Here is a 26424-nt window from a genome sequence, read left to right on the forward strand (position 1 = left end):
TAGATCTGGATTTTCAACTAAACTAAACTTTTTAATATCTACTGTAAATGGCCTACCGCAATCTTTTAAAAAGGCAATTGAGATTAAAAAAAAACATATAAATAGAAATTTGGCTACAAATAGAGACATGGGAGATATTTCCTTAAGCCCAATTTATAACAATTTAATGTTAAAAAACTCTATGAATGTTTTCGTCCTGTCTAATTTAAGACAACCTGTCCGCATATCTAATGAAAACCAAAATTGTAGACAGGCGAAATTTGTTGCAAGGCAAAGGATACTTATTCAATCTAATCGGTAACTTCTCTTTCATTGATTTCAAGTTGGTTTTTGTTGTTTAATTCAGTGTCTTTTTTCCTCTCGTACAGTTCACTTAAGAAGGTTAGATTTTGTTGTTTGTTTCTTCTTTGTTTTTTTTTCTTTTTCCTCTTCCTTATTTTTTTTTTAGCACTGAGGACGACTTGTCCTCAAAATAGTTGCTTGTTTTTCATATTTTGCTACTGGCTGACAAAATCCTCGTTTTTCACCTATTACTATTTTTCTCTTCTCATTTATTATTTTCTTTCTTGTTTTCATAAGTAGTAGTAGTAATAGTAGTAGTAGTTGTAGTAGTAGCAGTAGTAGTGATAGTAGTAGTAATAGTAGTTATAAAAGTAGTAGAGGTGGTACTACTAGCGGTATAGTGGTAGAAGTAGTAGTAGTAGTAGTAGTAGCGGTAATAGTAGCAGTGTTAGTAGTAGTAAAAGTATGCATATAGTGCCTTTTGATTAGTTCAACATCCCCCTCACCATGCCCTGAAAGTTAGAACTTAATGCTCTGAGGTTATCCTGAGATATAGGTGATGAACCCTCTTAACTGTCAAGATGTTCATAGTATGTTTTGATTTAGCTTAATATCCTCCTGAACATTCCCTGAAGCTTTACCTTTTTACCTTTAGCCTTTTTGGATAGTAAGGGTCAAACCCGTCTTCGTTTTTCAGTAACAAAAACCAAATGTAAACAGGGAGAAAATTACATAGCTTATAGCCCTTGTCCTATTGCCTGTGGGTCTTGTCTTTCTCAGCGGTATAATTATTAGACCCTTCAAATATACTTAACAAAGTAGTTTGTACTGCACTCACTTTTGACCCTTAAATGGGAACTCGAACTTTCAATTTCCAATCTAACGATCACCCGCCGAAAACTCCTTCCTCCAAAATTCCCTCCTCCAAATTTTTTCCTCCGAAAAGTTTCTACGAAAATTCCTTCCATTTGGAGCGCTTTGATAAAAAAAAAAAAATAAAAATAAATAAATAATGCATTCAGCCCAAAGTTTGACTTTTGTCCTGATTCTTCAATAAAGAATGGTCAAACAAAAGAGCTGTTGACTTTGAATAAGAAGGGCTCTCAAAGAACTTTAAGACTTTAGCATTAAGAGCGAGGGTTGAGAAAGGGGTGGCCCCCTAATATTCAGAATTATTTCTTTTCGTTTTGAGTTTAATTGACTTTAATTGAAAAGACTTGTTTTGATTTTTAACTCCCTCTATAGTCCACTATTTTGTGCACCAACAAAAGCATAAATTTTTAAAAGCAGATTTTTAAAAGCAGGACATAACAAACTAAATGAAAAAGAAAGTGAATTTTGAAACCAATTTTAACCAACTAAACAAAGTCGGATTTCAAAGTGTTTTCTAGCAACATTATATGGAATTAGATTAGCAATATGAAATAGACATAAAATCATTTTATAAACTTTTTTAAATAACAGTGAAATAGTTAAATTTACAAAAAAATCATCTTAGAGAAATGTATAAGCTTTAATACATACTACCTTTAAATCTCCAGAATGTACCGCAGAGTGAAGTGGAAGGCTTCCTTCTGCATCAGGGAAATTCATCATCTCCTTGCGGGGGTAACCAAGGGATTCTCCCCATTCAAGAAACACTTGAATTGTTTTCCAGGAAGCATGACGACACGCCTCATGGATTGGGTAGAAGCCATTATCGCAGGTCACCAAAGGGCAGGCTTTAAGCTCACTCAACTAAAATATACACAACGATAAAAGAAATGGAAATTCTGCTCAAGGCTAAAACTAGTGGAATCTATCACACAAAGTCAAAGGACTCTGTTCAGGTGGTTCAACTTTAAAAATTATTCTTTTCACCATCAACCAAGTAATTTTTCAACTTATCAGCGAGTTGGGTGGATTCAAACGTTCCTATTTGTCCCGTTTGTTAGTTTTTCAGTTGAATAAATGCAAATAACATTGAAATAACATCGATTACAGATATAACATAATTACATAATAACATAATTACATAATAACATAATTACATAATACATAGTTAACATATTTAACATAGCAATAATAACATGGTTAACATAATAACATAAATACAGATCGAGAAAAACTCGTCTTTAAGAAGATAGTATATGATGGTATGGGTATGGGGTAAGTAAGTTAGGGTGATGGTATGGGTAAGTTTTTTTCAATCCTCTCTTAACTTGCTAAAATTGCTATTTTCAAGAATTACCATAATTTACTCCCTCTGTTTCAGCAATAAAGATTATTTTTTTCCCCTCTACTAATTCGTTTCTGTTTGCAAAGTCTTTAGATATACGGTTAGTTAAACAAGTTTTAAAATATAATGAAGTGAAATAATCAAACCGAGTAAAATGAAAAAATTTGCAAATATTTAACTTTTCAAAAATGTATAGGTAAATCAGCAGGTGCAACATAATGGAGGGGCAACCTTAGGATATATGAGTTTGACTTGGCGGTAAAAAAAGGGGATTGTAAAATTTCAGTTCGAAGCGTCAGTTGTTAACGTGTTTTCGTCGATTTCAATACCATTTAATACAAGTTTACAAATTTAGATGTAATTTTAATAATTTTGCCCAAAATATTGGACTTAGTAATTTTAAATGGACAATACGTTGGAAAAATTAATTATCCCATTTTCGGCGAGGGAGAATGACACTTTTGTCTAAGTTTATTATTTTCGCAATGTCGATAAACAGAAAAAAAACTCTACCGATGCGAGATTTAGAAAGCGGAACTTTATTTGCAAAGGCAGTACAAATTTTTTGTTTTTAATTTTATCTTTTTGAAAAACCTTCATATCCCGATCAAGCTGTTTGAAAGGTCAAGGGTACCGAAAACTACCGGAATAGCTTGTTTCAGAAACTTGACTGTCGAAACTGAAATCCAAAGCGTGCGTCTCATTGATTTTACGAAAAAGGAGCAAAATTTTTCGCTCTGTTCTAACCCAGCTATATTAATTATGAAGAATTAATATATAGATACAATACGAATGATTTAATATTAGATAGCCAAACCTGAAAAAAATCTAGAGCAAAACATAGAGAAATGAAAATTAAAAAAAAATTCAAAATTATTTTGGGAGGCTATAGGCTTTTAAAAATACTTTCTGTTAAAAATTTGTCTTAAATTCTGGTATAATGAACATTTTAAGAGCATCAAACAGCTTTTCAAACATATTCTAAGAAATGGGTATTTCTACCCTTTCAGACCTTACATTTTGGAAAACTAAAAAACGAATAAAATGATAGAACTAAAACCGCAAGTAAAAATAAAAGAAAAATTAAATATCCGTCAGTTTATATATCGAAACATTAACCGAGAGCCTCTCCAAAAAAAAAAAAAAAAACACAAAAAATGATTTACATGCCGGATAATTTATATATCGGGAAAAAATCATGAAAAAAACATGGAATCCTTGCAATTCGCAGGGATACAATAAAACAAAATTATTAGATGAGCGTTAATACCATCGTTCTAAGGGATTTCAGCTGAGACTTACCAAACGGCACGTAAAAAAGAAGATGTTTACTAAAAGCGTAGAGTACAATGTTTCATACTCCGTTAGGTCCAATGCATTTAGGTTTTTCTACAAGTAAAAGGAAACATTATCCAAAGAAAATAAAACATTAATGCACAGTCTTTCATCAGATAAGAAACATGTGTAGGCCTTACCAAAATTCGCGCACATTCGTCATAATCGTGAATTGCAGCAATATGTAACGCTGTTCTTCCGTGATCTCCTTTTTGCTTGCTATTCATTTTAGACTTGTGTGCCACAAGGCGCTCTAATACTCTTGGCATATCTAGCTCTGTTGCCAAATGAACTGGAGCTTGTTGCTTACAATTTAGAATTCCAGTGTCGGCACCACTACAAAATTTAAGTTCATATTAATAAATACCAATCCAAACTGAAAACACAGCATAAGAAAGTTTTGCCCACAGAAAAAGAAGTAAGCTGGAGCTATGGCCCCACAACTCTGATGAATACATGATTTTGGCTCGGATAAAATAAAGGAAATAGTTCTAAGATTGTAACAGGATTGGGAGGCTATGACTATCAAATTTTCATTTAGGGTAGGGGTGGTAGATCAGAAGAAACTATATATATCCGGGTAATCGATATATCATTTCCGTAATATCTTGGCAGCAGCTTCAGGGATGAAGCTGAAACTGTCAGGCCCCGTCGAGGTAAAGAAGGGGCGGTTCAACAAGAAGACTTCAAATTTTGCTTTGGGGAAGGGTAAAAAGGTAAAGATAAAAGGTAAGAAATTTGGCATTAAACTTTACAGTCCCTACTGGCGTTGGTGATCTCTGTTTCTTGGCCCTTCAGCCAGGAAGTGCAATGGTGGGCTGGGGGCCAACCATCCTGTGCTTTCACCCACCCTTCCTGTTTACCTTCCCCAGATTTCTCTACGTACCTATTTAGAGCTGGGTTGACTCTGGCTGAGCTTACGGAGTCACGCCACTGAACCCCGTCCCAAACTAAATAATTGGGTACACTAGGATTCGAACCCTTGCTCTCTTAGACAAAGGACCCTGAATCCGGCGCATCAACCCACTCGGCCAGGGCGTAAAAAGTCGAAGAATAATGTGTCTCTGATTTGCCAAATATAAACTACTATGATATTTATAATTTAAGCACGATAAAGTAGCGTGGTACATCAAAAGACAGCGTTGCCAGGTCATCAAATTGGCGTATCTGGAATCAGATGCGTATCGTATCGTCAGATGATCGAAACAGCGTAACTGTAATATTTTCTGAACTGTATTCCGGACCGAGCCAGAGCTTTTTCGGAGTTGCTTAGGAGCCAAAAATTTAATCTGGAAAAGGAACCTTCGGGAGAGGGGATACAAAATTTGGTATATATTCTGTTTGCAATTATTTAGCACTAAGAGTGCCTTTTAGACTTGGACTTTCCCCGGTGAATAGCAATGTAGATTGAAATTAGCCATGTGTGCCCATATTTAAAAAAAAAGATTGTCTACATCGTCTTAGGAACAGCTTGGGGAATCGATTTGAACTTTTTTAAGGGAGCAGGAAGCCCAAATGGACCTCAAACTTCGACTTTGAGTGGCAGAAAATCGAGAAATAAGTAGTGAGGGGGTTCTAGTTTCTATGTCAACCCTATTCGTAGATTCCATGGAAGCCCTATCCCGTCATTCTCCTATCAATTGAAGCCACCGTGGCAATTTATGGCTAGCCCATCATATTTAGCAATTCCAGAGGGGGGAGGCTTTTTATTAGAGGTAAATTTAAGCAATATTTAGAGTTATTTCTGGGAATTCCTAATGAAAACATCTCGTTTCTTGAACTGAGCGTGAGTTTTCACTCCTCATCAGTGAAAAAAATTCATTAAATACCTCCCAGCTTAACTTGAAGCTCTAGAAAGTGTTGATTTCAAGCGATTCACGCCACCATGGTAATATATGGCTGGGCCCCAGGCACCTCTTTGATACATATTATCATTCATCAGAAATTTTTACAAGAAATTTTCATAGTAAAATTTAGCGTCAAAGAATAGGGCGTTGAGGAGGGGACAGTCCCTTTCATATACGGAATAATTTCTGTTCGTTTTTAGTTTTAATGTCGTTCCTTACTTTCAATTAAAAAAACTTGATTTTTGCATTTAATTTCTGAACATTTCGAGTTAATGCAGGTTTTGAATTTGGTTCACCAAACATGAATAATTAAAACGAAATTTGTGTAGTAATTTCACTCTTCTTTAACTAATTATAACCTTATAATTACCTAAGTTTGACAGTTGTTTAAGATTGACTCCTGAATCACAATGGCTGTTTAATCAGAATAATAACCTCTTTTAAAAGTTAAAAAAAGGAATTTTAGCATAAAAGCGAGCTATTGAGGAGAGGCAATCCATCCAATGTACGTAATATTTTCTGTTCGTTTTAAGTTTTAATGTTGCTTCATACTTTCAGTTGAAAAAACTATACTGATCATTTTTTAAAAATGTCGGAAAATCCAGCTTCCCCACCATGGAAAATTCCCTTCCCTCGCGAAAAATTTCTCCATGGAAAGATTCTCCGACGTAACCTAAATTAGCGATGTTTGTTGAACTAACTTTGCAAGGCATTATAGCAAAAAGGGCAAAGAGGTTGAAACTACTTTTATGAAAATGAAAGCCACAAGATGAGCAATTATCAAATGACTGAAATGAATCATATAGAATATATTTAGAAGATTAAATAAAAAAACAAGTTTTTGTTTAACTAAAAATAAGGAGCGACATTAAAACTTAAAACGAGCAGAAATTACTTCGTATATGAAAAGAGCTTTTCCTCCTCAACACCCCACTCTTTACGCTAAAGTTCGACTCTTCCTCTTAATCTACTTTTAAAATAGTAAAAAAAACTTTAGCGTAAAGAGCGGGGCGTTGAGGAGGAAAAGCCCTTTTCATATACGGAGTAATATCTGTTCGTTTTCAGTTGTAATGTTGCTCCTTACTTTTAGTTAACAAACTTGTTTTTTTATATAGTTTCTGGTTTTGAATTAATGCATGTTTTGATCTTGGCTCTCCGCACATAGATAATTAAAACAAATTTCGCATATTATTTTTTTTTTTTTTTGCTAAATGGCTTTCTCATAGTTTTAATCGGAAGATTTTGAGAAAAAAAAGGAGCGAAGGAGTAGGCCTAGTTGCCCTCCAATTTTTTAATTGCTTAAAAAGGCAACTAGAACTTTTAATTTATTACGAATGTTTTCATTAGTAAAAAATATGCGTAACTTACGAATTAACTTACGTAACAAACTTCCATATTCGTATGTTTTTATTGCGTATATGAGTGGGTTCAACCCCTCGCTAATACCTCGCTCTCTACACTAAAGCTTAAATTTTGTCCCAATCCTTTAAGAATGACCCCTCAATCACAAAGGCCGTAGAATAAATAGTTGAAATTATTAAAAATACTTTAGTGTAAAGAGCATGGTATTACGAAGAGGCAAACCTCTCATATGCGTAATAGTTTCTGCTCGTTTTAAGTTTTAAGGATGCTCCTTACTTTCAGTTGAATAAAACTTTTCATATTTATTTTTTTATTGCTTTTTTTAAGTAATACTAGAAAATCCTGCGCCCCCTTCATTGAAATTCTCTTCCCCCATGACAAATTCCTCCATGGAATAATCCTGCCACGTAACTCTTCCCCCTAACTTCTCCTCCCCCCAAATAAAAAAAAATCCCCCTGAAAATGTCTGTACAATTCCCAATAGCCATTACTATATGTAAACACAGGTCAAAGTTTGTAACTTGCAGCCCCTCCCACGGGGACTGTGGGGGAGTAAGTCGTCCCCAAAGACATAGTTATTAGGTTTTTAGACTACGGTGAATAAAATGGCTATCTCAGAAATTTGATCTGGTGACTTTTGGGAAAAATGAGCGTGGAAGGGAGCGTAGGTGCCCTCCAATTTTTATGGTCACTTAAAAAGGGCACTATAATTTCTTAATTTTCGTTAGAATGAGCCCTGTCGTGAATTTCTAGGACCACTGAGTCGATACGATCACCCCTGGGAAAAAAACAACAACAAAAACAAATAAACACGTATCTGTGATCTTTCTTCTGGCAAAAAATGCGAAATTCCACATTTTTGTAGCTAGGAGCTTGAAACTTCTACAGTAAAGTTTTCTGATACGCTGAATCTGATGGTATGATTTTCGTTAAGTGATCATCCTATGACTTTTAGGGGATCTAAAATAGGGTTTCACCTTATTTTCTAAAATGAGGCAATTTTTCTCAGACTCCTAACTTCTGATGGGTAAGACCAATCTTGACGAAACTTATATATTTAAAATCAGCATTAAAATGAGTTTCTTTTGATATAACTATTGTTATCAAAGTTACAGTTTTTAGAGTTTCGGTTACTATTGAGCCGGGTCGCTCCTTATTACAGTTTGTTACCATGTACAGTTTGAAATACGTAATAATTTATATTCGTTTTAAGTTTTAATTTTATTTCTTACTTTCAGTTGAAAAAAACTTATTTTCTCATCTAATAACAACCACAAGCCAAAGATTTACAATATCTTTGGTTTATTATCACATAAAAATCATAGTTAGGAAGCTGCTTAAGGTGAAATTAGATATTAGGATTGGCTGGAAAATAACACAAACAAATTATTGCTTATAGCGGCTATTATTTAAAAAATTCTAACTTTAGTGTAAAGAGCAAGGTATTGGTGAGAGAGCAAATTTCCTCATATACGTAATGTGAGGGGGTTCTTCCCCTCATCAATACCTCACTCTTCACGCTGAAGTTCGAGTTTTGTTCCAATTCTTTAAGTATGACCCCTGTAACACAAAGGCCGTTTAATGAGAATGGATAGCTCTTTCGAAATTGCTAAAGACACTTAGCGTCAATAGCGAGGCATTGACGAAGGGACGAACCCCCTTATATACGTAATAATTTGTGTTCGTATTATGTTTTAATGCTACTCCTTACTTTCAGTTGAAAAAAACTTTCTGATTGTTTCTTAAATAACGCTGGGAAATTCAGCGCCCTCTTCATGGAAATTATCTTCCCCCGTAAAAAATTCATGGAAAGATCAATCCAAATAACGCTCTCCCCTGACCCCCTAACAGAAAAATCCCCCAATGAAAACGTCTGTATACTTCCCAATAACCAATACTGGGCTATATGTGAACAATGGGCAAAGTTCATAACTTACACCCCTTCCTTGGGTGACTATGGGGGATTAAGTGGCCCTCAAAGACATAGTTCTAAGATACTTTGACTGTGCTGAACAAAATAGCTGTCTCAAAATTTTGATCCATTGACTTTGGGAAAAAATGAGCGTGGGAGGGCGCCTAGTTGCCCTCCAATTTTTTTCACTTAAAAAGCGCACTAAAACTTCTAGTTTGTATTCGAATAAGCCCTTTCGTGAAATTCTAAGACCACCAGGTTATTAAGATCACCCTTGGGGAAAAAAAAATAAACACGCAATAAACAGCTAATTTTTCAAATACTTTTAAAATTCAACAATGAGACCGTTATTTTACACGTGGGGAAGAATTTCCAGGGGATATTTGTCAGGGAGAATTTTCCAGGGAATTTTTCGTGGAGGGAATTGTTGAGGGATTTTCAAGGAGAAAGGAGGAGGGGTTTTCATAGGAGGGGGATTTTCCAAAGGGGGTAATTTTTAGGCGAACATTGTCCGCAGGGGAAATTATACAGGAACACTTTTAAGTTCAGAAACACAATTGCTGTTCATACACGTTGAGGAGAATTTATAAAGGGAGGGGATAAGTGGGGGCATATTTTCCGGTGTTAATTTTCCTTGAATCTATTTTCTTTCGAGATCACAGCGGTGTGACCGGTAAGTTAGTTGCGTATAAATTGTGTATTGCAGTCTGTCAAATTTATCAAATTTGATCAACCCAGAAAGTTTAAGCAATGGCAATTTAATGCAGCAGAGCAAAAAGTACCCTTTTTGGCATAACAATTATCCTGTCCAAGAAAAGTGATCACTTTTTGACAGAATGATGTCATAGTCACGGCCAAAAAATGTCTAAAAGTTACAAAAATGTAATGTGTGGCAACCATGGACCACAAATGTAGATTGATCAGTAAATATGCAATAGATGACCAAGACATTGCAGATTCAAAACTGACGGAAAATATAAAAGAAAATCACAGTTTATCCATAGTTTAGATTTTTATTTCATTTATTCTTAATTTGTGGGCTTTTTTTCTCTTTCTTGTCTCGTGTTAGGATACATTTATTAATGCTGCTGTAACTGCTTAGAAAGCAATTGTTCGTTTTTTGTGTTTTTTATGGTTTGTTTGGGTATGTTTTTTTCACGCTCCACCCTTTCTTTTATTTTATTAGACAGGTTTCCGATTAAATTAAATTATATACACAGGTAGTAATATTTCAGATTTATTAAAATCTCGGAATCAAATTGAAAGAACACACTACTGCGTAAGGAAGAGTCGTGAAAAGATACATTAAATAAAAAAACAATTTTTTTTAACTGAAAGTAAGGAGCGACAGAAATTACTCCGTACATGAAAGAGGTTATCCCCTCCTCAACGCCTGGCTCTTTACGCTAAAGTTTGACTCTTAATCACAACTCTACTTTTTAAAACAATAAAAACTTTAGCGTAAAGAGCGGGGCGTTGAGGAGGGGACAGCCCGTGTCATATACGGAATAATTTCTGTTCATTTTAAGTTTTAATGTCGCTCCTTACTTTCAGTTAAAAAAAATTGATTTTTTTTTTATTTAATTTCTGAACTGTTTTTTAATTAATGCATGTTTGATTGTGGTTCTCCGCATATCAATAGTTAAAACGAAATTTGCATATTTAGTTTTTTGGCTATATTGCTTTCTCAAAGTGTTGATCAAATGATTTTGAAAAAAGGGAATGGGGGAGGAGGCCTAGTTGCCCTCCAGTTTCTTGGTTACTTGAAAAGGCAACTAGAACTTTTTACGAGCGTTTTTAGTAGTAGAAGATATACGTAACTTCCGAAATAGCTTACGTAACGAACTTCTATATTCGTATGTTTTTATAACGTAAATGAAAGGGTTCGCCCCCTCGTAAATACCTCGCTCTTTACACTAAAGCTTAAATTTTGTCCCAATTCCTTAAGAATGACCCTAAATCACAAAGGCCGTAGACTAAATAGTTGAACGTACTAAAAATACTTCAGCGTAAGGAGCGAGGTATTCGGAGGAGGTGAGCCCCTCATATGCGTAATAATTTCTGTCTGTTTTAAATTTTAATGCTGCTCCTTACTTTTAGTTGAAAAAACTTTTTCATATTTATTTTTTCATTGTTTTTAAATAATGCTTGAAAATCCTGCACCCCCTTCATGGAAATTTTCTTCCCCCATGACAAATTCCTCCAAAATAAGTTCCCCCACATAGCCCTCTCTTCTCAACCCCTCCCCCCCCGCCAAAAAATGCCCCTGAAAACGTCTGTACACTTTCCAATAACCTTTCCCAAATATAAACACTGGTCAAAGTTAGTAGCTTCCAGCCTCTCCCACGGGGACTGGGGGGGAGTAAGTTGTCCCTAAAGACATAGTTGTTAGTTTTTTTGACTATGTTGAATAAAATGGCTACCTCAGAATTTTGATCCGGTGACTTTGGGAAAAATGAGCGGAGGAGAGGGCCTTTGTGCCCTCCAATTTTTTTTAAGTCACTTAAAAGAGCACTATAACTTTTAATTTCTGTTAAAATGAGCCTTCTCGCAACATTCTAGGACCACTGAGTCGATGAGATCACCCCTGGAGGAAAAAAAACAACAAAAAACAAATGAACACGCATCCGTGATCTGTTTTCTGGCAAAAAATACATAATTCAATATTTTTGTAGATAGGCCTTGTAGATCGAGCGACTTTGGGGAAAAGGAGGTGAGGGACGAGGGCTAGCTGCTTATCAGTCTTGTTAATCACCTAAAAAGGGCACTGGAACTTTTAATTCCCGTTAGAATAAGCTCATTCCCGATACTTTAGGACCCTTGATTCGATACGATCACCACTGGGAAAAATCAACAACAAAAAAAAACAACAAAGAAACACATATCCGCGATCTTTCTTCTGGTAAAAAATACAAAATTCACATTTTTGCAGATGGGAGCTTGAAACCTCGACAGTAAAGTTCTCTGATATGCTAGTTCTTATCATGTAATTTTCTTTAAAATTCCTGGACTTTTTAGGGGTGTTTTACCCTTTTCAAAAATCAACAAATTTTCTCCGGCTCGTTGCCTTTGATGGGTAACACTATACTTAATGCCTCTTATATATTTGGAAACAAAACAATAAGCCAATTCCTTTGATAAGTCTTTCGATATCAAAGTTCCGTTTTATAAAATATCGGCTACTATAAGGCCGCGTCACTCCTTACAGTTAGTTACCACGAATTGTTTGATTTCCATGCCTATTCTTGCACATTGAATTCTCAGAGGTTTCGAAAAAGCATTCGTTTTTGCTAACTTTTCGGTCTGACACTTAAATAATCAGCATATTCAAAGTCTATGAAAATTTCAGTTTCCCATTTGGTTTGATGCTGTCCCATAACCTTTGTCGTGTTCCTTAGCACAAAGTCCATCAAAATAATCCACAAAAATGGGATAGAACGCAAAGTTGCTTAACTCCTGGTTAAACACAGAACTAGCTACTACCCTCTTTTCCTAACTTAACCACAGCAATGTTTTTCTCTTGCATTGCACTAATCCCTTTAATGCATTTATCCGGTATGCCATATAAGGATAGGACCTTCACTAAAGCTTTACTATCAGCTGAATCAAATACCTCTTCATAATCTACAAAACTGACGACTAAAGGATCTAAGGATTCAGACATTTCTCAACTACAAATTTGCGAGTGAAGGTTTGGTCGACGCATCCTCTCCCCTTCCTAAACCCACAGTATTTTTCATTGATTGGATATGGCATGAAAGTGGAGGACTTAAAAAGAAGTAGCAGGAAAAGGATAGGAAACTACCAAAACAGAAATCTTCACCGGAGAGCAAATGAAAGACCATTTCCAGAAATAGTCCCAAGAGAGGAAGGTTTGTGTAGCCTTTCTGGCCATCTGTTTATTTAAGAAGGATAAGCAATTCAAAAATAATCCCACTAGAAATACCCACGTCATTCAAACCTATTAGGTTTTACATAATGTTTGGTTAGCAAACGAAAAATGGATCTAGGGACGAACAGGGCTTTGACCTCAGATGTTACGCAAAATATTCCTTTCTGATTTTTTTTTCCATTTTATGATATAAAGGCTGAAACTTTTAGAACTTGCACAGAGTAACACTTGGTTTTCTACATAAGAACATTGGCAAATTTTCAGAAATATAAAAATATGAAATGTAAATGTAACGTAAATGCTAATATAACACTTGTAAAATAAAATTTATAGACATAATGTAAATACATAATTATAACAATATAAATATAATGATGTAGTGTTAAAAGTTTATATAATTCAAACATGGCTAATGTTTGCATAATAACACATTTATAAAAAAAAATCTTCTAAACAAATTTTCATCCATTCCAGTATACAGTTTATTCGGTAATGACTTTTCACAAAGGCTAAGTGATTTATCCCTCCTTTTACTGATTTTTTCGAAGCCTAGTTGCCAAGCTGTAGTCAGGAATCTTACATGATTTGGATTAATCTCTTTTATCACTATTTCTCTTATATAAAAATGAACTAAAACGTTATTTCTTCTAAAATTCTGAAGAAAGTGTCTTCGTTATTTTTACTTCTTTATTTACTATTAAGAAGATCAAAATCTTATATCAAATACTTTTGAAAATTATGCTTTGAATGCGATTCTGCTATATTTTATTTAAGAAGGCTAAGTTTAAGTATATTTAATAGCATATGAATAAGAAGGGGCATCGTATAATTCGGTAATCTTGAGTTTTGGGGCTTATTCTTTTTTGGGGCATCGTCTAATTCGGTAATCTTGAGTTTTGGTGCATACTCAATTTTTTTATACATGGCTAAATTCAAAATTTTTCAAAGAAATGTTTGTCATATAGCCTTTCTCTCTTTGTGGAATGCTTCATTGATCTAAAATCAACATAAATTTCAGATTTGACCAACAATATAGAGAGGTACATGAAAACACTTTTACGCGATTCATTTCTTAAATGCAATCCCTTGAGAGGATCTAAGACTGAAGTTAATGGTTTAAAAACTATTCATACAATCCTTAAAACCATTTCTATTAAATCCATAGCTATTGCTTTCTTATTTGTTTACAACACACTTCCGAAATTCGTAACTGTACTTCTTATAATTTTACATTTCATTATTACATTTCACCCTTCTTATTTGTTTATAGCACACTTCAGAAATTCATACTCGTACGTTTATATTTTTACACTTTACATTTTATTATTAAATTTATTATTTACATTTCATCATGATTTTGCATTTCTTATTTGTCCGTCGCAAACTTCAGAAGTTCATAACTGTATATTTTATAATTTTACTTTTTATTTAAGTTTGGTAATTAAATTTAACCTGGATATATTCAGCATTTCTTTTAACATGATTTATGATTAGGCGATAACTGAAAAGTCATTTGTGCTCTCTTATATTCTCAAACTTTGGTTACAACTTATCAAGCAGTCTGTGGTAACAAACTGTAGATAAGGAGTGACTCGGCCTAACAGTAGCCGAAACCATAAAAACAAGAAATTTTGGTAACAATTATCATTTCAAAATAATTGTCTTTTTATATTCAAAAGTTTTTTATCGCTTATAAATACTTCTTATACCAAATAAACGGCTCTAATGTTTCAGGTGCCGTTCTTCAAATCAGACTTTCAGAATTGGGAAAAGTCAAACTATTTAGCAAAGTAATTGAGGAGAAAGCGTTCTCTTCATAAAAAAAATATTTCTGCTCATTTTAGTATTGAAGTTGTCCCTTACTTTCAGTTAAAAACTATTTAATAATATTAAAATCGGCCCACTTGATCAATTGTTTAACCTATTTTCTATCTCGAGGTAGTAAATCGATTTCTTAGATGTTTATAAAATTGTACTGATAGTTGTATTCCCATTTTTTGCAATATTATTCATGATTTTTAAACATGGGATACTTTCTCTTTCCTTAATGGGGGTTACACTGGTCCCCCTGAAGAAGAACTTCATGCACAATCTTAATACTGATAATTCTCGTTACATAGCTTTGGCTTTGACTATGTCGAAATCGCTTCAAGTACCGAGGATATAAAAATAAAAACTACTTTCACCCTTGGACCATTCTTAGGTCGATTCACACCTGAAAATTGGGATTTCTCAGCTGTCTCTTATTGCTGTTTCAAAACTACAAAATTCTTAGGGGCAGTGCCATATTTTCATTAGTGCTGCAATATTAGTTAGCTAATTAGAAAAATTTGCCAACGCTCATCATCCATTAGAATTCAATCATTAACGACCTGTTGATTCCTAAAGATTACTACACCTTCTAAGAAAAGCAATGCCTTTTTATACTTTTTTTGTCAAATGTTCTTAGATTATTTTTCTCTTATATTTCATTCACGTTTCTTTTCTTAAATTTAGTGCCCGCTACTTCGCAAAAACTGCATAACTGCATTGCAAAATCTTTGTCATTGATTCAATAAGAAAATAAACATATTTTTTCAACTGAAAGTAAAACCTGAAATGAAAAGAAATGAATACGAATGTGAGGGTAAATTTTCTCAGGCTTGTAACTTTTGATGGATGACATTAAATTTAATCAATTATATATACTTTGAATAAGCATGCAAATTATATTTTTTTGATGCATCTATTGTTATCAATACTCTGGTCCTTAGAGTTTTTGTTATTATTGAGCGGCGTCGTTCCTCACTTACCGTTTGTTACTCCGAACTGTTTGAAATGGAATTTCCAATTTTTATGTGAAGGGGATTGCCCCCTTCGCATTATCTAACCCTATACGCTAAAGTTTGACTTTTAGCCTAATTATTTAAGAGTGACTCCTGAGACACAGGGGCTATTAAATTAGAATAAAAAGCTTTTTTGGAAGTTAAAAAAAAATTAGCCTAAAGAGTTATTGGGTGGGGGTCTCCTTTTTCAAAATTGGGCATCATTTTCTCAGGCTCGTAACTGTTGATGGATAAAGTTAAATTCAATGAATTATAAATACTTCGGATAAGCATGCAAATTCTATTCTTTTGATGCATCTATTATAATCAATTCTCTGTTTCTTAGGGTGTTGGTTACTATTGAGCCACGTCGTTCCTTGCTTCAAGTTCTTTACCGCTAACTGTTTGAAAATAGAACTTCCAATTTTTCGTAACTTTTAGACAACTTGCCGTGCTAGTTCCCACTTACTCTACTTGCTCAATTAAAACAACTAGATTTAATTGCCACTGTCCTTGGTACTTGAAACATCTGTTGGTATTTCTTATGGAATCGTTTCTAAATTCTAATAGTAATCAGTTTGCTTATCAGTTTACCAATACTTCTCACCTATGTGGTATTATCTTCTTTTTTCGGCAAATTGTGATGATCGTGATAAGTGCCTTAGTGCAAGATGTAAAAGAATGAGGCAGTAAATAGTTGGGCTGGGAGAAGAATGTGTCTAATTTTGTTGACCTTAGACGGCTTGGTCAACAGTTTAATAACAGGTTGACAGGTGGCTTGGTCAAAGTTCAACAGCTTGTTCACCTTAGGTGACTTAGCGGTATTAGTAACTGCAGTATACTCAGTGCTAGTGGAACTAATTACTAATTTGGAATTGCATCTATGAACAACTCAAATAATCTGATAGCAAGAAAATTTAATATTATGTATAACTAATGCATAATGTTATATACATAATATATGCACACATTATATAATATATTTATTTTTATAATTGTACATATTATAACATATTAAAACTATATTATCTAGCATACATGTGCATAATTCATTATAATTTATACACAAAATACACGATATTGTTTAGCCTACATAGTAAATAATATTGCGCAAAACGGTCAAGAGTAAATGAGAATAAAAGAGTAAATGAGGTCAAGAGTAAGGTCGCCAGCAGACGCTCGGTGTCTGCTTCAACGCCTTACTTCAGGTTGGCTGACCTAACTTATTCGAACCTAACCTCTTAGATTGGATTGTAACGATCTGTCATTAATGAGGGAATTCTCAAGTTTAATTTCTAGGGAGCATTCACTTGATGAAGCTAATATTTGTCATATTGTGAGGGCAATTTATTCCAGGGTAGCCTATTGATTCATCAGTTTAGTCACAGTTCGAAAGATGTTCTTATTTTACAAATATCTTAGTGTTTTATATACTGGAATTTTAAGGATTTTACTCTAGATTCGGCTGCAGATATGACAGCCTTTAAAGGCTGACTAAAGTATTTGTATACTCCGCTTTCTTTTTTCATTTTATTCCTTTTTCTACTTTCCTTTCTTTCTTTTTCGTTTTTTCTCTTTCATTCTTTTTTTTCTTTTTCTATGCTTCAGATTTTTTTCTAGAGTTTTTACAGCTTTTCCGGGTGTCCTAATGATACATACGTCACGTGGTACTTTTTTTTTAGATCTAAAAACGCTTATGTCCGATTCTTTAGAATTATCTTGATAGGAATTTGTCTTACAATTTCCATAATATTTGAATAAAAATTAAATTTAACGGAAATCTGAGCGTCATGCGCAAGCTGAAGTACACGTTCCTGGGTATATTTGACGGCTATTTTTCATCACCTGAATCCAGTCATATATTTCTTACTGTCCTACCATGTGGATATCTGCTTTCTAGTAGGAGTCCCCATGGTCCAAATGGAATATAGCATCTTTTTAAGACAAGGTCAGACTAGTTTTGAATTTGAAATTAATGCAATGAAGGTGGAAAATCGCCAGGAATATTTGAAGTCGTATGATTCAATACGTGATTTACTTACGCTAGTATCTGGGCATCCTACATAAAAGAAGTAAATATTCCACGTGTCTATCTCACGGCTTCCTTTCTTCTTTTTAATTAAATAAAAAAAACAAGTTTTTTCAACTGAAAGTAAGGAGTGACATCAAAACTTAAAACGCACAGAAATTACTTCGTATATGAAAGAGGCTGCTTCCTCATCAACGCCCCGCTCTTTACGCTAAGGTTTGACTCTTTCTCTCAATTCTTCTTTCTAAAACAGTAAAAAACTTTAGCGTAAAGAGCGGGGCGTTGATGAGGAAGCAGCCTCTTTCATATACGAAGTAATTTCTGTGCGTTTTAAGTTTTGATGTCACTCCTTACTTTCAGTTGAAAAAACTTGTTTTTTTTATTTAATTTCTGAACGTTTTTGAATCAATGCATGTTTTGATTTTGGCTCTCCGCAGAGGAATGATCAAAACGAAATTTGCATATTTTTTTTTTGGCTCAATAGCTTTCTCATAATTTTGATCGAATGATTTTGAGAAAAAAAGAGCGGGGGACGAAGCCTAGTTGCCCCCCGATTTTTTGGTTAATTAAAAAGGCAACTAGAACTTTTAATTTTTTACGAATCTTTTTATTGGTAAAAGATTTACGTAACTTATAAATTAGCTTACGTAAAGAACTTTTGTATTCTCATGTTTTTATTACATACATGAGGGGATTCGCCCCATCGTCAGTACCTCGCTCTTTACACTAAAGCTTAAATTTTATCCCAATTCATTAAGAATGACCCCCTGAATCACAAAAGCCGTAGAATAAGTAGTTGAAATTACCGAAAATACTTTAGCGTAAAGAGCGAGGTATTAGAAGGAGGTGAGCCCCTCATATGGGTAATAATTTCTGTTTGTTTTCAGTTTTATTGCTGTTCCTTACTTCCAGCTGAAAAAGCTTTTTCACTTTTATTTTTTAATTGTTTTTTTTTTTATAATAATGCTAGTAAATCCTGCTCTCCCTTCATGGAAATTTTCTTCTCCCATTACAAATTCTCGAAGGAAAGTTCCCCCAGCATATCCCCCTCTTCTCAACCCCTCCCCCAAACCAAAAAAATCCTCCTGAAAACGCCTGTATACTTCCCAATAACCATTACTATATGTAAGCACAGGTCAAAGTTTGTAACTTGTTGCCCCTCCCACTGGGACTGTGGGGGAGTAAGTCGTCCCCAAAGACATAGGTATAAGGTTTTTCGACTACGCTGAATAAAATGGCTATCTCAGAATTTTGATCCGTTGACTTTGGGAAAATAATTAGCGTGGGAGGGGGCCTAGGTGCCCTCCAATTTTTTTGGTCACTTAAAAAGGGCACTAGAACTTTTCATTTCCGTTAGAATGAGCCCTCTTGCAACATTCTAGGACAACTGGGTCGATACGATCACCCCTGGGGAAAAAAAAAAACAAAAAAACAAAAAAACAAATAAACACGCATCCGTGATCTGCCTTCTGGCAAAAAATGCAAAATTCCACATTTTTGTAGATAGGAGCTCGAAACTTCTACAGTAGCGTTATCTGATACGCTGAATCTGATGGTGTGATTTTCGTTAAGATTCTATGACTTTTAGGGGGCGTTTCCCCCTATTTTCTAAAATAACGCAAATTTTCTCAGGCTCGTAACTTTTGATGGGTAAGACTAAACTTGATGAAACTTATATATTTAAAACCAGCATTAAAATGCGATTCTTTTGATGTAGCTATTGGTATCAAAATTCCATTTTTTAGAGTTTTGGTTACTATTGAGCCGGGTCGCTCCTTACTACAGTTCGTTACCACGAACTGTTTGACTAAATCATATATTCTACTCCTCTACCATATGAGTATCAACTTTCCAGTTGGATTCTCCATGCTCCATATGGAGTATAGCTTTTTCATGAGAAGGTGACACTAGCTGTAAATTCTGATGTTAAATACCTCCTGCTCCTCAGATCAGATTGCGCCCTTGTATGGGCCCCTTTTATTTTGACACTGCTGCATCAGAAACTTCTAGTTACCTTCCAGACTCCTATTCTTGTATCTGACGGCTAGTGGCGTTGCCCACGATTTTCTAATAATATAAGAATCGCTGTCATGCCCGGTATTTGGAGAGATTTCTAAGGTGCCATCTTCAACTTTATGGAATAAGCTTAAAGTGGTGATACGCGGCTGTCAATCCTTTAGCAACTTCAAGCGGCTGAAAGTTAAATTTTTAAAGGTGATGTTCAATCTATGAATGCTGACTGATAATTTTATTTAATATGTTTTTTGTCTTTCACATAGTTTGATTATATAATATTTGATTATATTATATAATGATTATATAATAATCTGTTGCTTCTACTCTTTTTTATATGTGTAAGGATGGATTTTTGGAAATTTTTTCCATTTTATTTTTTATTTAGTAAATAGTTGGTGACATATTTTTTATTTTCTAGTTGGATATAGTATGGTGGAGTCACTTTCTTGATTTTATCTGTCTTCGTTTGCCAGATCTGTGAGTAATCTTTTTTTCTTTACCTTTTCCCTGTTTCGAGAGGCATGGAGCCGAGTGGGAGGGGGGATTTTTTGCATACATCGATAATAAAAAACTTCCTGGACTATCTTTTTCTTTACATGCATTATTTTTACTGAAATAAAATATTGAATTGAAATGAATTCCCAGTTACTGCTTTCTTCAAAACGTCCTATTGACGCTCCAAGATAACACTGGTCATACATGATGAATGAAAAATAAAGAGACAAGAGGACAAAACAACAAAAAGGATAAATTTCAGTGAGTAAATAAGAAGACCCATTTTTTCAAGATGCTTCTGTTTCGTGAGTACTTTGAAAGACATTTTTTTAAAGCTCTGAAGACGGCTTGGCGAAAGCCCCCGTCTATAGATTTGTTTGCTTCGTAGTTCTCACTCACTGTCTGAAAATTAACCTCACTGTTATATTATCCTTTTGTTTCTTTATCCTTCTTCTCTTTGTCCAAAAGCAGATACTTTTATAACTGGGATCTTTAAATCTTTAATGCCAATGTTGCTTTATGTTACCCAGGAGGCGTGGCTGAAACCATTCTTTTTAAAACAAGTGCTTTTAACCTGTAGACTCATTTTTTTTTTTTTTTCATTTCCTCTGCACAATTCATATTACGAGCTAATGCCTTTTAACTGGTCGACTGTTTTGGCTAAATGGCGAAAGCAGAGGAAAGGATGGAAATAAGAAAGTATGTTCACTGCTTTGTCTATCACTGGTAGATTGACTCTCCAACGACTTTTCAGCAGTTTCTTTTTCACCACATACGAGTGAGTATTAAGGATAACACTGAGATTATGAGGTCAAGGAGCATCGCGGTTTTTGAAATTATGATACAGCAGATGCCTAAAACCCGATGTTTTATTAGAAAGAAAATTTTCACATTTTAAACTTAAGACCTTAAGCCGAAAAACAACAAGAGGTTTGACTTACCTGTTTATTAGAAAGTCGATTGATTCAAGAGCTTCACTTTCAACTGCACTATGAAGAGGGGTATTCCCTTGTTGGTCTTGAGCGTCCAAACCTAGAGTTGATTAATTATCATTATCTGAATAGAGTTCAACTATTTGAGACAATTAAGGAGACATGAAACAAAAATGAATTTCAACATTAACATACACCAAGTTGTAGGGAGTATAAAAAAATTCAAAGTATTCCTATCAATTAAAAATTAAAACCCAAAATGAACAGAAATTAAAAAGAAATATCATATAACACATAGAGATAACATATACTGTTGTCTTCAAACTCAAAACACTGCTTACATGTCGAAACGACTTAGAAGTTGTCCAAAAATGTGCTATTAAAATAATACTTGGCCCCATCCTCAGCAACTATGAAAGTACTGGTGAACTCTCAAAGTTGCCTACATTATTTGCTCGAAGACATGAATTAATAATATAGTTTGTGAAAAATATATAAGCAAACGAAAAAAACAGATCTATGTTTCCATCATCTGCAGAGATCAGCAGAATTGCTAGGGTTAACAATAGACTAAGACCCTTTAAGTAACGTATGAACAGATTCGTAAACTCCTTCGTGCCATATTTTGTAAGCGTATTTAACAAACAATTTTTTTTTCTTTTTTAATCTCATTTTCTATTCTTTTAGATATTGTAAAAATAGCATTACTTATTGTTTATTTTTTAGTGCTACGATAGCTATTTAAATAAACGAATACCAATAATATAAGAAATAAATAAATACATTCGGAAAGTATTAATTCAGAGTTATAATATTTGGCTTGAGTTGGATTTTTATAAGCTCGTTAAAGCATTAAGCTTCTTAACCAAGACATTTATACCCCCTGGCGAGGAGCCTAATTTTGAGTCCTAAGTTTAAAAAGAAGTTTGGTTCTGAGCTTGGATACTGGATTCTATAGACAGATAACTGATTTTAAGTGACAAAATAAAACAAGACAAGTATTTCCAACTGAAAGTAGGGAACAACATTAAAACTTAAAGCCAACAGGATTATTACGTATACGAGGGGTTTGTTCCCTCGTCACTACCTTGCTCTTTACGCTAAAGTTCGAATTTTGCTCCAATTTTGTAAGAACAACCCCTGAAGTATTACGTATATGAGGGGGTTCACCCCCTCGTCAATACCTCGCTCTTTGCGCTAAAGTCCGAGTTTTGTTCATATTCTTTAAGAATGAATCACAAAGACCGTTTAATTAGAATAAATAGCTCTTTTGAAAGTACAGAAGAACTTTAGCGTAAAGAGCGAGGTATTGACGAGGGGATGAACCCCCTCATATAAGTCATAATTTCTATTCGTTTTAAGTTTTAATGTTGCTCCTTACTTTCGGTTGAAAAAAACTTTTTTTCTTTAATTTATGATCGTCTTTAAAATAATGCTGGCGAATTCGGCACGAACTTTTGAGGAGTTGAGGTAAACACATTCATTTGTGCTTACCTGTGGCAATGGTATCAAAACTCTTTTATACGACACCGCGTCAAAAATCTCTATAGCAGCCGAATTTCTGTGTGTCGCGGAGCAAAACAGGACTCAGTGTTAAGTCCTGCAATATTTAACAATGCCACCTGCTGCGTAACACGCAGAATACCGCTTTGTCTTATCGAACCATCCATTAACACAAGCACCTTTTCGGACGAAGACGACATTCTTCTGCTGTTTGATAATTTGCAATCGTTTTATGAACAGCCTTTATGCCGGGTTGTCTGACATCGGGATGTCAGTCGCAACTGCGAAAACTGAATTTTTCGTTTTTGGTTATCATCACCCTCCCGATTCAAAAATTCAGGTTGACCCAGATTCAATTTTCGCCACTGCGTCTCTCAAGTACCTTGGACTTGAATTTGGGACATCGGTTCAAGCAACAAGGTCACTAACAATAAATGTATTGAGAAGGAGGCTGACGAGAAGAGAAGTGACGAGAATGAAAGAGAAGTCCTATGGACTTTTTTCTAAAGCAAAAGGTTACTTTCAAGTGCTAAAAAAGCTTGGGAGGGTGGGATCGAATCAAATACTTTAGAAACATCTATTGCACAGACCCATAAAGGTATTTTCATGATCTCATACCTCTCCAAAATAGACACAAAAACTGCATGCGCATTCCGCACGAAAACCAGACTGATGATCATTAAAGTTAAAAAAAAAACGCTTGGTCCGTTTAGTAACTCGTTTTGGCTCCCCATGTATTTTTTCTGGTACCATTATGGAAGTTTTTTACCACGTCAGAATGTCAACAAATTTGATCTTTCTTTTTCAAATTTTTATAAGTATTTTCTTAATGTTCCTATTTGGTCTCGTAAAATTTATATCTCCAAACGTTACAGAGTTTTGATATTTGTGTTAAGATGGATGTTTTAGAAGGCAGATTCAGACAGCGATCTGAGTCAGTCATAGATTTGCAGTTGGGTTGTATTAATCGTTTGAAAGTCAATTTTAGGGTATTTTTTTGTGTTTGCGATGATAACTGTTTTTATGATGTATATTCCTTTTTCCATACTACTCTAAGTACATTTTTGTATGTATATAGGCTCAAATTAATGATTATTGCATAAGGGGGGCGCCCACTTTATCAACCCTTGCTCTTTATGCTAAAGTCTTTAAAATCTTCTTCTCATTCAAATTCAACGGCCCTTGTGTTTGAGTAAAAAAGCTTTGGCCCCTATCGAACCCTTTTTTACGGGTGCCCGCTCCCCTAAAACTATGTATTTTCTTAACGGGTTTCTCTCAGCCCAGGGACTAACGGCTGCAAGTTTGAAACTACTCAGTGATAAGTAGAGTTTCTGGTCCATCTATATCCCATCTAATACCTCCAAAGTGTTTGATCACCATAACACAGACAACAACCCATTTGAGAGGGGTCCGTCCCCAAACTAGAACTTTCTGTTCTACGTGGTCTGGGGACTGCAACACTCGGAAAAGAAAGTTCTTTCCCTCTTTCAGGACCCATTTTAGGAAGAATCGCCACTTTTTCCTTTGTTTTTGTAAATTGTTGTCCCTTTGACCCAACAACATCCCAAAAACGGAAAAACTACAAAATTGAATCTTGGCTTTCTCATTTCTGACCCTTTTTCTTAATCTGGATATATTCTAACCCTAAGTAAGAACGTCTAAGGGCATTTCAGAATATGGTCATTTTGTGAGCCAGTCTTTTTCTTCTTGTAAGACTTCTCAAATCAGAGATAGGTTTCACTTGATTGAAACAAAAAAATCTAAGTAGAGACATTTCCGAAATAGAGTAGTCCTCATTTGGACCTAAGTCATAACAGACATATAAAAACGTGGTTTTCGAAAAAGCTGAGTAACATTCACAAATAACATTCTTTGACTTAAGAAACAACAGAAAATGTTCCCATGGCTGCGGCGTCCTGACGCAACCTAGTATAGAATGAAATCTAGCCCTACTTTTGAATATAAAATCAAAATGATAGTAAACGATAATAAAAGTAAGGTAATGATAGTAAAATGATAGTACCGATAATAAAATGAAAACACTAACTTTTAATTTTAAAGACAAATACAGCAGAGGTTCACTAAGATTTATAGTGAAATGAACTTTTAACTCTAAGATTTTTTTTAGTAGAGAAATTTATTTAATGTTTTTATAAGCGTCATTGCTCTACGTTACGGAAGTTAGATAATAATAATCAGCTTCTTCGCTCTTCGTTGCGGAAGTTACATGATAATAATGGAGCTATTACATATATATTAATTTATAAAAACAAAAAAAAATTAGCAGAGACATTTCCAACATAGAGTAGTCCTCATTAGGACTTAGGTCATAACAGACACGAAAAGTGTGGTTTTCGAAAAAGCTGAGTATGATTCAAAAATAACATTTTTTTTTACTTAAGAAACATCAGAAAACATTTTCATGGCTGCGGCATCCAGACGCAAGCTAGTAAAGAATAAATTGTAGCCCATTTTATTAGAAAAACACCTACTTTTCTTTTTAAAACTAAATACAGCAGAGGTTAGTTAAAATTTATTGTTAATTGAACTTTTACCTCTAATACTTTTTTTAGTAGAAAAGTTTACTTCATTTTGTGATCATTGTCATCGCTCTACGTTGCGGAAGTTAGATAGTAATAATGGAACTATTAAATATTTATTACTTATTTTAACAAGAAATATCTTAAACTAAGTTTACCATTTTATGTCTTTATAATTAAGACTATTCATTTCCAGCTGCGAGATATTGCAGCTGGTGCAAGGTAGGGATACCACTAATAATGGCTCACTATAGCACCAAGCCACCTGAGACCAAAAACCACCGCACATGCTTCTACCCACCCCAACCTTACTCTCAACCTCACTCTCTTTTTGCTCGCAGAAAGTTCTGACTTTTTTTTTAATATGTTCTACATGCTTCATTTTAAAGTGTCTTTCTTATTCACAATCTGTATGAGAACCTACCGCTAATATCGATTATCCTATTACAGAAATTATGCAGTATAATCGGTACAAACTGAGTGTACCGATGAAACTACAATCACAGCAAAAAACATGAACAACTAGTTTAACTCTTTTACTCCCTTTGACCAGAACATATTGTTCCTGTCAACTATCATATTTTTCATTCTCTGTTAGTGTTCGCTCAGTCCAAAGTGTCACTCCTTCAATAACAAGTTCAATATCAACTTTTTTTCGTCTTTCATCTTATTTTTGTATGACCCTTGGATAATTCTTAATCTCTAGCCATTCACTTCTCGTCTCCAGGTGATTTACTGTTCTAGAGAGAGAGTATATAGCAACAGAGGGATATTAGCCGCTTAGTTGCACTTATTTGAATAGCTTCTAGTATGAGGGTTTTTTCCGAGAAAAAACGGACGTAAATCTGTGACAATGAACGGAAATATGTGTTTAGAAATACTGAAAATCTTAACTGAAATAAAAACAGCCCAAAACTGAACAAGACTAAATATTTAGGCACTTTACAATAATTGTTTTTTTTAGGGAGGGGGTGTGAATGTATTAAAATTTTGAAGCAAAGGTCTAAGCTCTTGGAAATACACAGAAATTGTAACCCCATTGCCAAGCTCTTCGAAAATAAAATTAAATAAACAAATTTTTTCTCCAACGAAAGCAAAAGACAAATTGCAACTAAACAATGAGATATCATCCTTTACATTAAGGGAGGCACCCACTCTCTCTACCCACCACCCTATACTTGAAAGTTTGACCAGTACTTTCCTGAAAACATTTTAGAGAGTACAGAATACGGAACATTTTTCAAAACATTTAGACAG

General features: G+C 34.4%; 1 protein-coding gene across 1 annotated transcript in view; it reads right to left on the reverse strand.

The window, feature by feature from the left end:
• LOC136027900 (transient receptor potential cation channel subfamily A member 1-like) overlaps nucleotides 1-26424 on the reverse strand; it is a 175412-nt gene that overhangs the window by 100172 nt on the left and 48816 nt on the right. Inside the window, exons 5-7 of the mRNA XM_065705331.1 lie at nucleotides 21134-21224; nucleotides 3976-4171; nucleotides 1810-2019 (exon numbers count right to left, since the gene is read on the reverse strand). Of these exons, the coding sequence (XP_065561403.1) occupies nucleotides 1810-2019; nucleotides 3976-4171; nucleotides 21134-21224 (497 nt within the window). The remainder of the gene's footprint in view (nucleotides 1-1809; nucleotides 2020-3975; nucleotides 4172-21133; nucleotides 21225-26424) is intronic.

Source organism: Artemia franciscana, chromosome 6 (genome assembly GCF_032884065.1).
Source record: "Artemia franciscana chromosome 6, ASM3288406v1, whole genome shotgun sequence".
Lineage (NCBI taxonomy): Eukaryota > Metazoa > Arthropoda > Branchiopoda > Anostraca > Artemiidae > Artemia > Artemia franciscana.